The sequence below is a fragment of the Selaginella moellendorffii genome, unplaced genomic scaffold, assembly GCF_000143415.4.
Source record: "Selaginella moellendorffii unplaced genomic scaffold, v1.0 SELMOscaffold_15, whole genome shotgun sequence".
NCBI classification, from domain to species: domain Eukaryota; kingdom Viridiplantae; phylum Streptophyta; class Lycopodiopsida; order Selaginellales; family Selaginellaceae; genus Selaginella; species Selaginella moellendorffii.
In genome coordinates this window covers 445,313-457,994 of record NW_003314276.1, presented here as the reverse complement: position 1 = coordinate 457,994, position 12,682 = coordinate 445,313, and the positions used below count along the sequence as shown (strand labels likewise).

The 12,682-nt window shown below is 40.7% G+C and overlaps 1 protein-coding gene across 1 annotated transcript; it reads left to right on the top strand.

Annotated features, from left to right (window-relative positions):
* Nucleotides 1-1,250: 1,250 nt before the first annotated feature.
* On the top strand, nucleotides 1,251-5,526 carry LOC9633229 (conserved oligomeric Golgi complex subunit 2). The gene is made up of 13 exons (XM_024675507.1): nucleotides 1,251-1,307; nucleotides 1,512-1,577; nucleotides 1,896-1,958; nucleotides 2,702-2,754; nucleotides 3,027-3,093; nucleotides 3,474-3,543; nucleotides 3,689-3,934; nucleotides 4,046-4,104; nucleotides 4,267-4,617; nucleotides 4,670-4,753; nucleotides 4,857-5,085; nucleotides 5,149-5,315; nucleotides 5,440-5,526. The coding sequence occupies exons 1-13, from the start codon at nucleotides 1,251-1,253 to the stop codon at nucleotides 5,524-5,526; spliced, it is 1,599 nt and encodes a 532-aa protein (XP_024531275.1).
* The last annotated feature ends 7,156 nt before the right edge of the window (nucleotides 5,527-12,682 follow it).

Genomic DNA, 12,682 nt, shown 5'->3' with positions numbered 1-12,682 from the left:
AAGCTCAACATGAGGTAAATTTGAGATTTACTTCAAAGATGAGGCGAGCTTCAACATTCTTTAGCAAACTTCTAGATCGTCAGGCATTTATTACCGTTAGTGCCGTCTCCTTTAGCAAAACTGAAGTTGGGTCATGTTGGCCTCCCATTGGTGTCAAACTTGGGAGAGCTTTCTGCTTTCTATGCCGAGAAAGACCTCTCTTTTCAATCCAAAACACTTATCGATGTCTTCTCTTGAGTTCACTATAAAGCTCCAGGCCTTGCATTGTACTCTAGAAACTTCAAAAAGATGGATACCAGATTTTGCAAAGAGTTGACTGTGTAAGCATAGAGTGCATTCACGAACTTCATTCTTGGTGGTAAGCATGTACTTCCTGGGTGGAAATGGTGAAAGGTGGAGAGGACTCTCATCAGGCCTCACAAGCCTTCTCTCTCAAGCATAAAGTTGGAAAGTTCTTGGAAGTGCTTTGAGTCTGTCACTGATATTTTAAAGCCATTGTGACGCCTGATATCTTTAGCACAATTGCGGTTCCCAGAGGTTTATCAGGCCTTCCGGGTCACGTCTCAAAGAGTCCAATCAAATATAATTCTCTCCAGCTCCAGTGAATGAATGAGACCAGAAAACAAAAACTGCGAGCTATGGTTGTATATGTGTACGAACGAATCACGAGTAATCTAGCCGTCTTCTCTGAATTTTTAGTGTTTTTGGGCGATTGAATGTGTTTTCGATAGCCATGGCAGGCAAGAAAGTATTTTACTTTCCCAGAACAGCTGGGAGCTCAGATAGTTTCATTTTGAACAACAACGACTCTTCACGGGGTGACTTGGCACTCTCTTTTAATTACAGGAATCGAGGTTGTCATTAGGGCTATCCCCGTCTTCGTATCTGCAGTTCACGACTCGAATCACTAACAATTCCTAGGTTACACTCGGCGTGAACAGCAAGTCAAATGGCAACTTCTTTAAGACGACGAGCCACGGTGACTATGCCCGTTTTTGCGGGGTCTATGGGAGACACAATTATACAATCATTTACCACGTAAATATTTCCAGATTCTTGTTTTTTACTTGAAAACCCTTTTCAGCTATGAAGAATATCTGGACAGCCAAATATCTGCAACCGACCTCTTTTACCTCGAGGACATAGATCTAGCAAGAAAGCTAATCGAGCTTGGGTAGGAAGATCTTTCTGCCCCTAAGATTCTCAATCATGTAATAATTTTAATCAGCTATCGAAGCAACGCAGAAATTATGACTAGAAGTCAGTTTGTTGCTCAGAAGGAAGCTGCGGAGCAAGCACGGTTACTGGTACACACATGTATTTTTAGCTTTCCTTAATGATTTTAGATGCTGTCTTTGTAGGCCTTAAAAAAGGTTCCCAAGAAAATCTTTTCATCTGGGAAGGATCTCTCAGGCTTCCCAGTGCTTCAAGCTTTGGCAGAGAGAGAGATTCCAATTAGAAACGGAACATTATCGGTACCAAACGATCCTTTTTCCTGTGTGTTTTGCTAGAATTGTGACTTTCAAACTACACAGACAATTGTCTACATTCGAGACTTCAATGCGAAGGGCCATGAAGTAAGTCAACATAAGTTTGTTTATTCTCGTTTCCAAGTCAAAATATTCTGGGCAAGAAGATTTCAGGATATGTTGATTACGGGGAAAGAATACGAACTGAAGATTTGGAGCCAGTGTTCGAACTCAAAAAGCGATTTCTTCCCGCACTATTTGACCTGTCATATTATAATTGGTATAAGATATTGTAGTTATGAAACCGTACCTTACTAAAACTATTTTACAGGACTACGCTGCAAACATTTCAAAACTCGTCATTGAATTTTCAGGCAAGATGAGGATAAACTTCTATTACTAAGTTATGGTATTTATTGACCATAGGTCGTTGCAGAAGGCGATGCTGGTGTAATGTTTAAAAGCAAAAAGGACCGAAAGATGTTGAATGTAAGAAATTCCTTACATTTTACTTCTTTAGGATCACTGGAAGAATGTATTTGTGTAGGTCCATGCTGCTATGGATCCAGGGGATAACTCTACGAGGACTGAAGTATGTCCATCTTTGAATTTCATGTAGCTTGATAGTTCCTTGCAGATTCCAACACACGAGTATAAACAAGCTGTGCTTTTTGACCATGTTACGCGAAAGAAAGGCTTGTAGAAACGCCTACTTGTCTCAATTCAAAACACCTCAAGCATGTACCATCATACTTACAAAATGGTTTCTTGGAGCCTGGCATATTAGTTGCAAAGGTGCCTCGATCTGGATCCTAAAATAACGAAACACTTCACCTCATGCAGCCAACGTCCACTAGTGACAACCTCAGTGGTTCTCACAGAAATTCTTCGTCTCAATTCAATCATCTGATATGGTGCCTCGTACTGCATTTGATCAGGGCTTCTTAATCATGCTTGTACATGGGAGTGTCGCAATGTTGACCTTGCAAATAAATTAAAACATCTTGCTCCTAACGGTTTACTTGTCAAATAGATTAAACAAGTATTATGTTTTGAAGTTTGGTGCTCGTGCCATCGGAACCCTGGAAACAGTTGAAGATGTGCTTTGTTGACATTGAAATGGGCTAAGGTCACGCCGTTAGGACTAAGTGCTGATGTGACAAAGTGGTTCATGCTTAGAGGACAGAGGAGATGAGCAGTGGGTGCTGAGTGTGAGTGTTCTTGAGCCTCAGGGTGACAATCACTCTTGCTTCTTAATGAGAGCTTGTCCCAGTTATGGTGTGAGGTGACACAGGAGCCACTGCTTCTAGCATTGTGCTCAAAGCATTGATGTCATGAGCATGACTACTCTTATCATGCTCCCAACAGGTCACTGATATCTTTCTCCAGCACCTCTAACATGGTCCATCAAATGAAGGACAGGCACACATTGCTAGCATCAGTGTCTCAAATGTGATGCAATAAATTGGGGCAAAGGTTTGCTTTTTGAGGCATAATAGCCTGCTTCTCTGTTTGAACATCCCATGCGTGAGATGAAGCTTACTGTGGCTGAAGCAGGCTAGCAATTTCTTCTAGGAAAATGGCAAGTACTAAGGCAAATGAAGCTCAGGATATAATGAGTGAGGCATGTACTCTTGGTGTGAGAGCTATACAATTCTTGAGCAGTGTTTTAGACCAAGGTCTTGAGATTTAGTTCCTAACACGGAGTTCCCAGCTTAGAGACGCTGCACATGTGACTGTCACCATCATTTTCTGTGCAGTGACGGCGATAAAATGATGGTGGCACTGTACATGTAACCATCATTCACGTCAGAGTATTCTAGAATATTCTAAAATCAAGTTACTGTTGAGTGAGATTTCTATATCAGACCAAGGTCTCTTCATTGGTTCCGTCATTGGGTGGACAAGGTTGGAATGCAAGATCCAACAAGGTGGAGAGAGTTCTTCAGAGTTTCCGAGGAGCAGTTTATGACAATCTGCGAACTTGTTGCTCCGTCAATGCAGAAAAACATTCTATCTAGAGATATTCCTATTGGTAAGCAAGTTGCCATTGCTTTATGGAGATTAGCTTCAGGTGATTCTTTTGCTAGTTTGGCAGAGCATTTTGGTGTTTCTAAAGCAACTGTCTGGAAGTATTGTCAGAAGTTCTCTGACACAACATTCTAGCATCTAGGACAATTTTTTTGTGTGGCCAGCAGATCTGTGAACAGTAAAAACAGGTTTCAAGAGTCTTTGTGGCTTCCCGAATTGCTATGATGCAATTGACTGCACGCATTTCAAAGTTGAGCTTCCTGGAAATGCTTTTACAAGTGATTATTACAACAAGGACAAGGATTACTCAATTGTCATGCAAGCAATCGTGGATAATGAAGCAAGGTTCCTGGAAATTCGAGTTGGAGATCCTGCGAGTTACAATGACATAACCATTTTGAGGAAGAGTTCATTCTACAGAAGAGCTCAATCAGGTGAGATTCTTAACGGACCAGCAGTCTCAAGAGGCCAATATTAGTTTTGGGAGTACATCATTGGAGACTCAGGATACTACAAACTTCCATGGTTGGTTATACTGTTTCCAGGTGCAAATGGAACTGAATTGAGGGAAGCATTTAACTTTTACTTGTTGTCTTTGAGGATGGCATGTGAGAGAAGTTTCAAATTGCTTAAAGGTTGCTGCTATGGAGCTTAGAAAAATTCTCACTACTTATGTAATAGACTTAAACAAATCCACTTGAAGCTCATGAATTTGTTTATTTTAGTGCGCTCTATTTAACACAGAAACTCAAGTTTTATTTTTCAGGGTTTCGACTGTGACACCCACATTTCCAGCCTGTGCAGCTTCATGCCGCTCAAGGCACTGCACGGCGAGCTGCGCAGTCACCTTGCAGCACTCAAGAACGAGCTCATCGAGCTCATCAACAAGGATTACAAAGATTTCGTGAGCCTCAGCATGCAGCTTGTGGATGTGGATGGTGCTGTGCTCCGGATGTGCACGCCATTGCAAGAGCTGCGAGGTAAGCTTGTCACCGTGCGCAATGGTGTTGATGGAGTGCTGCTCGTGCTCCAGGACGCGTTCAAGCAGAGATCCGAGGCCTTTGCATCGCAGGAGATTCTCAAGTTGCTGCTCGACACCTCTCATGTGGTTTCCAAGGTAAGATTGAGTGGAGCGAGTCCTTTTATTTCAATTCCTAGCTTTCTTGCAGATCGAGAAGCTCTTGCTGGAGCTCAAGGAAAATAGAATTTCCAATGGAAATCTAGTGAGTGGCAGTGAAGGATCTCTGGATCCGGTCGACAACAACAGTGGTGATGACCCGCAGAGTCGATTGTTGGAGCGAATTATGAGTGAGATGAATAGTCTAAAGTTCTGCATCCAGGTGAAGTGACGAGAAGGTTCTCTACCATTGTCTACGTGCTTATGTGGCTATTGACAACACTGCTGGAGCTGAAGAGGCTTTTCATATCATAATTGTGGCACCTTTTATCTCCAGGCTTTTTCCTGGGAATTCTTCCAAAGACTTGGTGGGTGGAGGAGCTGCAGACAAGCTGGAGGAAGACTATAAACAGGCTGAGGTGCATATTACTCGAGATTGTAAGTTCATGTTGGATATCGTAGTGTCTGGTAAGCTTTCCAAATGCCTTTTTCTTATTTTGCTCGTTTTCTTGTGGTCTCGTTTCTTTTCAGAAAACTCTGGACTTAATGTGTTTGATGTTCTTGGAAACTCCATTCTTAAAGAAGTGCGCTCAGCAATAGTGGCAGGCAAGCCTGGTGCACTTTCACCTGGGAAACCAGCAGAGTTTTTGGCAAATTACAAGTCAAGCCTGAAGTTTCTATCGGTAGTAGAAGCTTGGGTTTTGCTAAGAAAGACCAACTCAAGCATATCAATTTCAGGATACTGTCAGTCACAATCGGCGGTTCTTGCTCTTTGTTCTCAAGCAAGTTATGCTGAATTCGTGAAGCTTTGGAACTTGCCAGCTTATTTTACCCTGCGGTGGTAGGCGGGGTGGTAGAAGGCCTGGACGTTGTCCAGAAGATCGCAAGTACCAGGGTGGTCAAAGATAACACAAGCAATCTTTACTTCTGGTATGTATTTTCTTCTCTTTGTTCCTTGGGAAAAATCTCATCTCGGATCCCCATAGCACAGCCAAGCTTATAGGCGATACCCGAGCAGTGGTCGCTGAGAGGGGACTCAATCAACCATAGGCAAAGATTGTCATTTTGCAGTGGGTACTTACTCTTGTAAAGTTCTTTCTATCCTTTCAATCTAGCTCTGATCCATGCCAGACGACTGATACAAACAGCTTTATGCAAACGCTCATGTCCTTCCAACAAGAATTCTCTTTCTAAATCGATGGAATCGATCCAAGGATACTGGCAGCAGCAACGCAAGGTGGGAATGCTAGGCCTAGAATTGTCGATCAGGTAAATCATCACATCTTCATCAGTTCATCATCTCTCTTGTTGCTTCGGAGATAGTAATCAGAAACGCTGTAAACTACAAAAGTGAAGTTCATGAATAAGAAATGAATTTACTTACCAAAGAATCAGCAATCACAAACAAGGCTTGAGCTACTTGATCCACACTCTTCACCATCTGGCTATCCATAGACAGAATACACTCCATGAATTCTTCCTTCTTCAGATTATGACAACAAATTTCCTTCTGTCTATCTTCCATTGTATCAATGAGCCTCACATTGTTGTCATGCAACGCTCCTGCAAGTTGTTCTGCAAGTTGTGTGTGGGACTTCTTCCTCAGCCGGCCTGAACTACGTTTTTCAGGATCGTTGTTATTTCCTATCATTGCCAAAAATGATTATGAACAAAAACTACAAAACATACCTTCAGGTTTTGATTCTCCATATGGAGATGATGGTGATTGTTGTCATGAAGCTCATGGTGTCGGTAATGGTGATCATTGGGATGTAGGTGGTGAAGACATTGATTCCTAAGTCTGTCCCTGTGAATTCACAGTTCGACGGTCCTGAAGCAACTTGTCCATCATTGCGTAGAGTTGATCATTGAACTTTGGTGGCAAATGCTTTACGACATTGCTCCGTTGTCATGTTCTAGTAACTGCTTCTGCTAGTAGGAACATGATATTCATATGATTTGATTTTGTTGAACTCTTTGTAGATATACTCCCAATGAGATTGACATTGCCTAGGCAAATGGTTGACATCATGTGTCAAATAGTAGCTCCAAACTTATTGAACATGAAAAATCCAAACTTACTTAGAGACTTGCTGCCAACGAACACTTGCAGTCTTGTGCCTCTTTTGAATGCTGCCTCGCTGCTGTAAGAAGAAATCATGCTTCTTTTCTTCATTCAAAACCAACAATTCATTCAAAGACCAATGCCCCCGATTTCCAGCTGGTTTCGGAGGCTTCGGTGGAGTGGGAGCAGTAAAATTCCCCTTGCTGAATTGAGAACCATCATACAGAACCTCTTGCTAACATTGAGTGGAGAACATAATCTCCAAATCATTCAGCTGCTACTCTCCCATTCCGCTCAAGACCATAAAACCAAGAATTGACATGTCAGCAATAGTGGCAGGAAGAAATAACTGTCACATCAGCATTTTAACATGCTTTTTCAGGTTTGATGGTGGTCAACCGGCTGGGCCGGTTTTGAAAAACATTCAAATTGGTTTCACCGTCACAATGCCACCGTTAAAAAAATGATGGTGATAGTGACATGTACTAGGGCAACGTCACTTCAAATTGCTGATGTGGCTGTCACAATTTAACTGTGATGGTCACATGTGAAGCGTCTATTAGGGTAGGGTTTGATGTGTCCACTGCACCCCTAAAATTTTAAGGTTACATATAAAGATTACATATGAGAGGGAGGTGGATCTATCATTAGGGCTTTAGAATGCCCCAAAAATTGGTGAATCTAGCAATTTCAGTCTAGTCTAGCCTTCTTATGAGGATTTGTGCATTTCATGAGAGATGAAGTTGATTTTACATCATTAGAAAGAGGAAGCCATGGCCTTCTGATTGGCAATGGAAATGCAACTCTTCTTTATTTGGGTTAGCAATTTGAAGGCCTTGACTTCCTCAATAACAAGGCCAATGGAAATTGCCTTTCTTTCCATTTCTTTGTATGAGTGTCATGGCTCTTCATGTTGGTCTTCTTCTCTTTATCTAAGTCTAAACTTTCCAATGTGTCTATTTGTGTCCAATTTTGTAGCCAGAGTTAAGAGATATTTGTTAAAACATATTTGCCAAAGGTATTTGTGAATGTTTAATCCATGTCTTTTGGTTTTTTCACTTTATCTCCACATTCTTCATCTGATTTGTATGTGTCCACATATTTTTTGAGATACCCACAAAAGTTTTAGTGTCCTTTCCCACTTTCTTTAGCTAGATTAGCATTTGTGGGACATACAGTTATCTTTGTTGGAGATTTCTTCTTTGGGACACTCTTTTTTTTTTAAGGCATTGATAAAGATGGTGAAGAGGGAAAATTAAAAATTCTGAGAATTATCTAGAAACTTAAATCTTATAGCTTGTTCAGTGATTAAAGAGCACTCATAGCTGCATGACATGAATAAAGAAATATAGAAATAAAGGTGAGAAAAATAGAGAAAAAATGAGAGAAAAACAAATGATAAATAAAAAGAAAAAAGAAGAAAGAGCTCCCAATACCAGAATGCCTTAAGGAGCATATTCTATCTTATTCCTAAAAGGGCACTACTGCCTCTATTAACAAAAGTGTGCACAAATCACCTCCATTGCCTTCATTATTATGATAGAAGAAATCTCAGAACTAGTTGGTACTGACGTGAATGACCCAATCCTGGAGCTGAGAATGACTAGAAGAAGGTTCTGCTCAATATTGAGACAGCAAGAAAATGGTTACTTCTCAAAATCACCACTTTGTAACATGCTTGCTTTTGGCAGCCCAAAACTCACATGTAACACATCCACTATCTTGAGCAGTGGGTGAAGAAGAGGAGTCACCATGAAGATTTAATTGGAAAAGCATTGGTAGAAAAGGTTTTGTAAGAGAAAACTTGTCTACTACATCAAATGCCCACAAGCCAAGTGCATAAGATCCATGATTTTCAACTTGCTTTAAAGGTGGTTAAAAATCCTCTTCAAGCCTAATATCTCCTTACTATGGAAGTGAAAACATGGCTAGATCAACCATGGCAACCATCATCATGCTTCTTTGCCAATAACTTGTAAATGTCTAAGCTCTTGACTGGACTCTAAGAAAAAAATAATTGCATACCTCACACAAAACAAGAAATAGAATTCTGATTGTCAAAATTCTAGATCTATCAAATCTAGGATTCATGAAAGATAAAAAGCCAAAAGCCTGATCCAATTCAACAATAATAGGAATTGAAAAGAAATAAAAAGATCTAGATCAAATAAAAGACTTAAGTAGAAATACTTAGCTTGAAATTGATATGGATCCTTTTATTTTTGTTCTAGAACTTAATACTCCAAATGATGCCTTTGCTAAAAAGTGAGACATGCCACTGTGGTCACCATCTGTTGCAAGAGAATCCTGAAAAATGCCACTGAAAAATGTGTCATATTATCAATCTCAATAATGAACCTAATGGATTAATCTCTAAGTATATCTGGGAATATTCCTAGAATCATACCCACAATCTAACACCACATCCTTGGGTATAGCTTCAAATCTAGCTACTAGACCAGCTCTAAGCTTTCAGAGTGGGATCTTCCAGCCAGCCTCCACAGTCTCTCAGGTCCTGGAGGACATTCTCACTCAAATTTCTGCACTTTATCTAGATCATGCTCAGTGAGCTTAGTTGGCAAGCTTTTAAGAAGCATTCCTGGTTTAAACACTCAAAAAACTCTTGATCTCATTCTTTGTAGTAACATTCAGATAAGACACTCTTCCTCAAAGGCATAAACAATGCTCAGCTCTCATTTTCAAAGCAACATCATCTCCCTTGTTGGCATACTCCAGTGGCTTGGAAGTGGCTGGCAACATGGTTGTTCAAAAGATTTACTAATTATACTGTGATTCTGGCTTGCATTTGCAAGTGTTAAGATCTCCATTGATGGCATGGGTTTGACATTTGACTTCCTTATAAGGGACTACCACCATCATCTCAGACTCTATCTTGGGATGGATATTTGAGTGTATAATGCAATATGACAGACTTCTTCTATATGGATTGGACTATTCCATATTGGACTTGTCTAGCATCACCATGCATATTCCAAAGTTCCTTGGCCTAAAAAAGAACTGGAGAATCAGCCATGATATCTTTGCAACCACAGAGTCAAGAATCAAGGTAGAAATTTTTCTAGCCACTTTTCTGACTCTAGCACCACATAAGGAGTCACTAGGACCCTTACTAAGGATATCTCACAACATTCACACAGGGTTTAGGGCCTTTTATGAACATTGTAGTTCCATAGGGCTTTATAAAAGCCTCTACCCCAGCTGTACCTACACCTAACTATGCTGCTGTGAGTCTGTGGTGCTGTTGATGCTAGAGATGCTGTTAGAACTCTATTGGACATTCCTTCTTCAAACAATAGTTGAAAACCTTTAACAGTTTTCTCTTTGGCCTGCTTCTCACCATCAATGCCAGCTTAGACTATCATTCAGCTTGTTTCCAAGAACCTTCTTCCCTTGTTTGGGTATATGAAAATACATTATCTAACTCTCTATTGGTGTGTCTATCCTTTTCTGTGTTTGCTTTAGGTCCAAGCCCAAACTCTATATAGTTGGTGGAATATCCATATACTCATATTAGGCCTCTAGTATGCTGAAATAACACTGGACTTTGTTTATCTCTATTGTTAAAGTTGAGATTAAATATTTTATAGGTTTACTAAGGAAGTTTAATTTTCCATCTATGGTGATTCAGATAGTTGGTGGTCAATTGAACCTCATTGGGATATTTTCTTTCATAATCTTAATGATTATGATATTGATGATTTTGCTATACTTTTGTATTGTTAGTATTTGCACATTTGCTAGTTAGCAATTGTATTAGTGTTTAAACAAGTTGAGTGACAAGTTAAGTTAGTTTTGTTTTAGACTAGATTGTTTAGTAAAGATTTGGCTTTGGCTTTTCTTTGAAAAATGATTTAGTCATGGATTATGTTAACTTTGCAAAACTAAGAGTTAGTGATCAATATTAGAGTTGTTGGATCCTTGTTAGATATAAGTTGAAGTTATATTGATTATTGATGTATCTTATAGTGGAAGATAAGTTCATATAGGATTAGTTTAACAATCACTTATGAAGTTTGGCTTTATCATATTTGGTTTTTAGATTGATGCAAGTATGTGTAGCACATGTGGTTTTGACCCTTTATACTATGGTGATTTACTATAGGATAACACCACGAAGTGGAATCTAAACCCTCTTTGTGCCACGTGACAGATGCCACATGTCTAAAGGACAGTGGTGTGGAACTCGAGTTTCAGGGCCTTGGGCCACTGAACAAAGGAACGGTGCCAAACTCCCAAGTATGGAGCCAAGGAGTGATGGAACCGGACCACGGAGCAACTCTTGAGCATATAGCCCAAGGAGCGAAGGGACAGGAGCCCGAAGCGACTTGGAACAGTCCTAGAGCAACCAGCATCCCAATGCCAGGATTAGCATGCAAAACGGAGGCAAACGGAGTCTGGCGCTATTTCAGCATACCGGTGGCCTAACGTGAGGATATGGGTACTCCACTAGCTAGCATGGTGTGGAGCTTGGGCTTAGACCCAAGCCAGACGCAGAACAAGGACAGGCACGCAAGCGGGAGCTAGACTATGCCTCAGGTTGGTCAGCCATGTTTGACCTACCCACTATCCCTACTATACATTTGGAACCCCCGCCCTTGAGGAACACACGCTTTGGGCTTTCGCCCCAAGCCTCCTTTAGTATCAGGAGTTAGTCTCTGGGACAAGCTTGAAGCTTAATAAATATGGAATGGCGCTAGAATGTGAATTTGGACACGGGATGAACACCATTGTGTTCAGGCCAATCTCTACATTTCGTAGATATGCCAAACGAGCAAATCTAGACACTTTCCATAAATAGCATTTGGGACCGAAATGAGACTAACACAAAGGGCATGATAGCGAGGGTGTTTGGCAGATACGGTAAGTTATCATCCAGCAATATTGAGGGACCAATCTCAATATGCGAGGGTTCTTGTCAAGCCAGGGCAAGACAGAGTAAAAGAGAACTAAGAGCCAGGTTGAGTATGCTCAGCTAGAAACACATAGGAGTTCCTACCTTATGTCCATCTGGCTAAATACATGTGCTAAGCCCAGTAAATTAACATTTAAACAAGAGGGGCTGATAAAGGGAACCAGCAATACCGACCTCCTGCCATTGTGGCAGTAAGGAAAGAGTGTCCGTAAAGACTGGCCGACAGGTAACTTTTGATACCTGAAGTCACATTTACGACACTCTCCCCCCTTAGGGAAGATTGACGTCCTCGTCAATGCATACTCAAGTCTAGAATACCGCTAAGGAAACAACTCCAGAAAAAGTTCACAGTACTCACACTATGTGAGAAATGCACCAACTTAAATGAGGTAGGGGTAACCTCTTTGTCTAACGTGGATGCGCTACCAACTCAAACACCTTCCGGCTGTCACCAACAAGGAAATGACCAACGGAGTCAGCCACCCTTGTTGCTTTGGGTGTCACCCAGCTACAAAAGTGTGATACGCCCTTGCCCGCAAGGACATAGAGAGAGGAGCCAGAGGCACTAACCCTCCTTAGCAAAGAAACTAAACCCGTCGGTAAGGTTTAGATAGACTATTGTAAATAGGCAGTTAGAGTTGTTTACATGATCATGCCTTATTAACAAAATAAGGAACATCGATAGAGAGGCAGGTGATGTGCCCAGTCGACAGTAACTACCCCATAACTAAAGATTTCACCATGCATACGAAGTGCCGAAGCCAGTCTATCTATACTGGCCCAAACTCAAAGATCAATATATATGGACTATATCAAAGTCATAAACAATGATATCTTAGAGATTTAATTATCAGTGAATAAAGCTTAGATTAGAATGCAAAAGTATTCTAAGTAAGTTATCATCCGATAAACTAGTATTTGAGTATAGGAACCACCAAGATCACTATCATTGGAAAACATAGGATTTACTATCCAACAAAATTCAATAGCACGTATACCATCAAATAAACTCAATGATAAAGTTTAACTATTAAAGATTGCAGACAGAATGCTAAACAACTTACGAA

Bases quoted from the DNA above. Each gene is read 5' to 3' on its own strand.
- LOC9633229 (XM_024675507.1), top strand. From the start codon at position 1,251: ATGACTAGAAGTCAGTTTGTTGCTCAGAAGGAAGCTGCGGAGCAAGCA. The intron at 3,544-3,688 runs GTGATTCTTTTG...CAGTAAAAACAG, and splicing joins TTTATGGAGATTAGCTTCAG to GTTTCAAGAGTCTTTGTGGC. The intron at 4,105-4,266 runs GCATGTGAGAGA...TTTATTTTTCAG, and splicing joins ACTTGTTGTCTTTGAGGATG to GGTTTCGACTGTGACACCCA.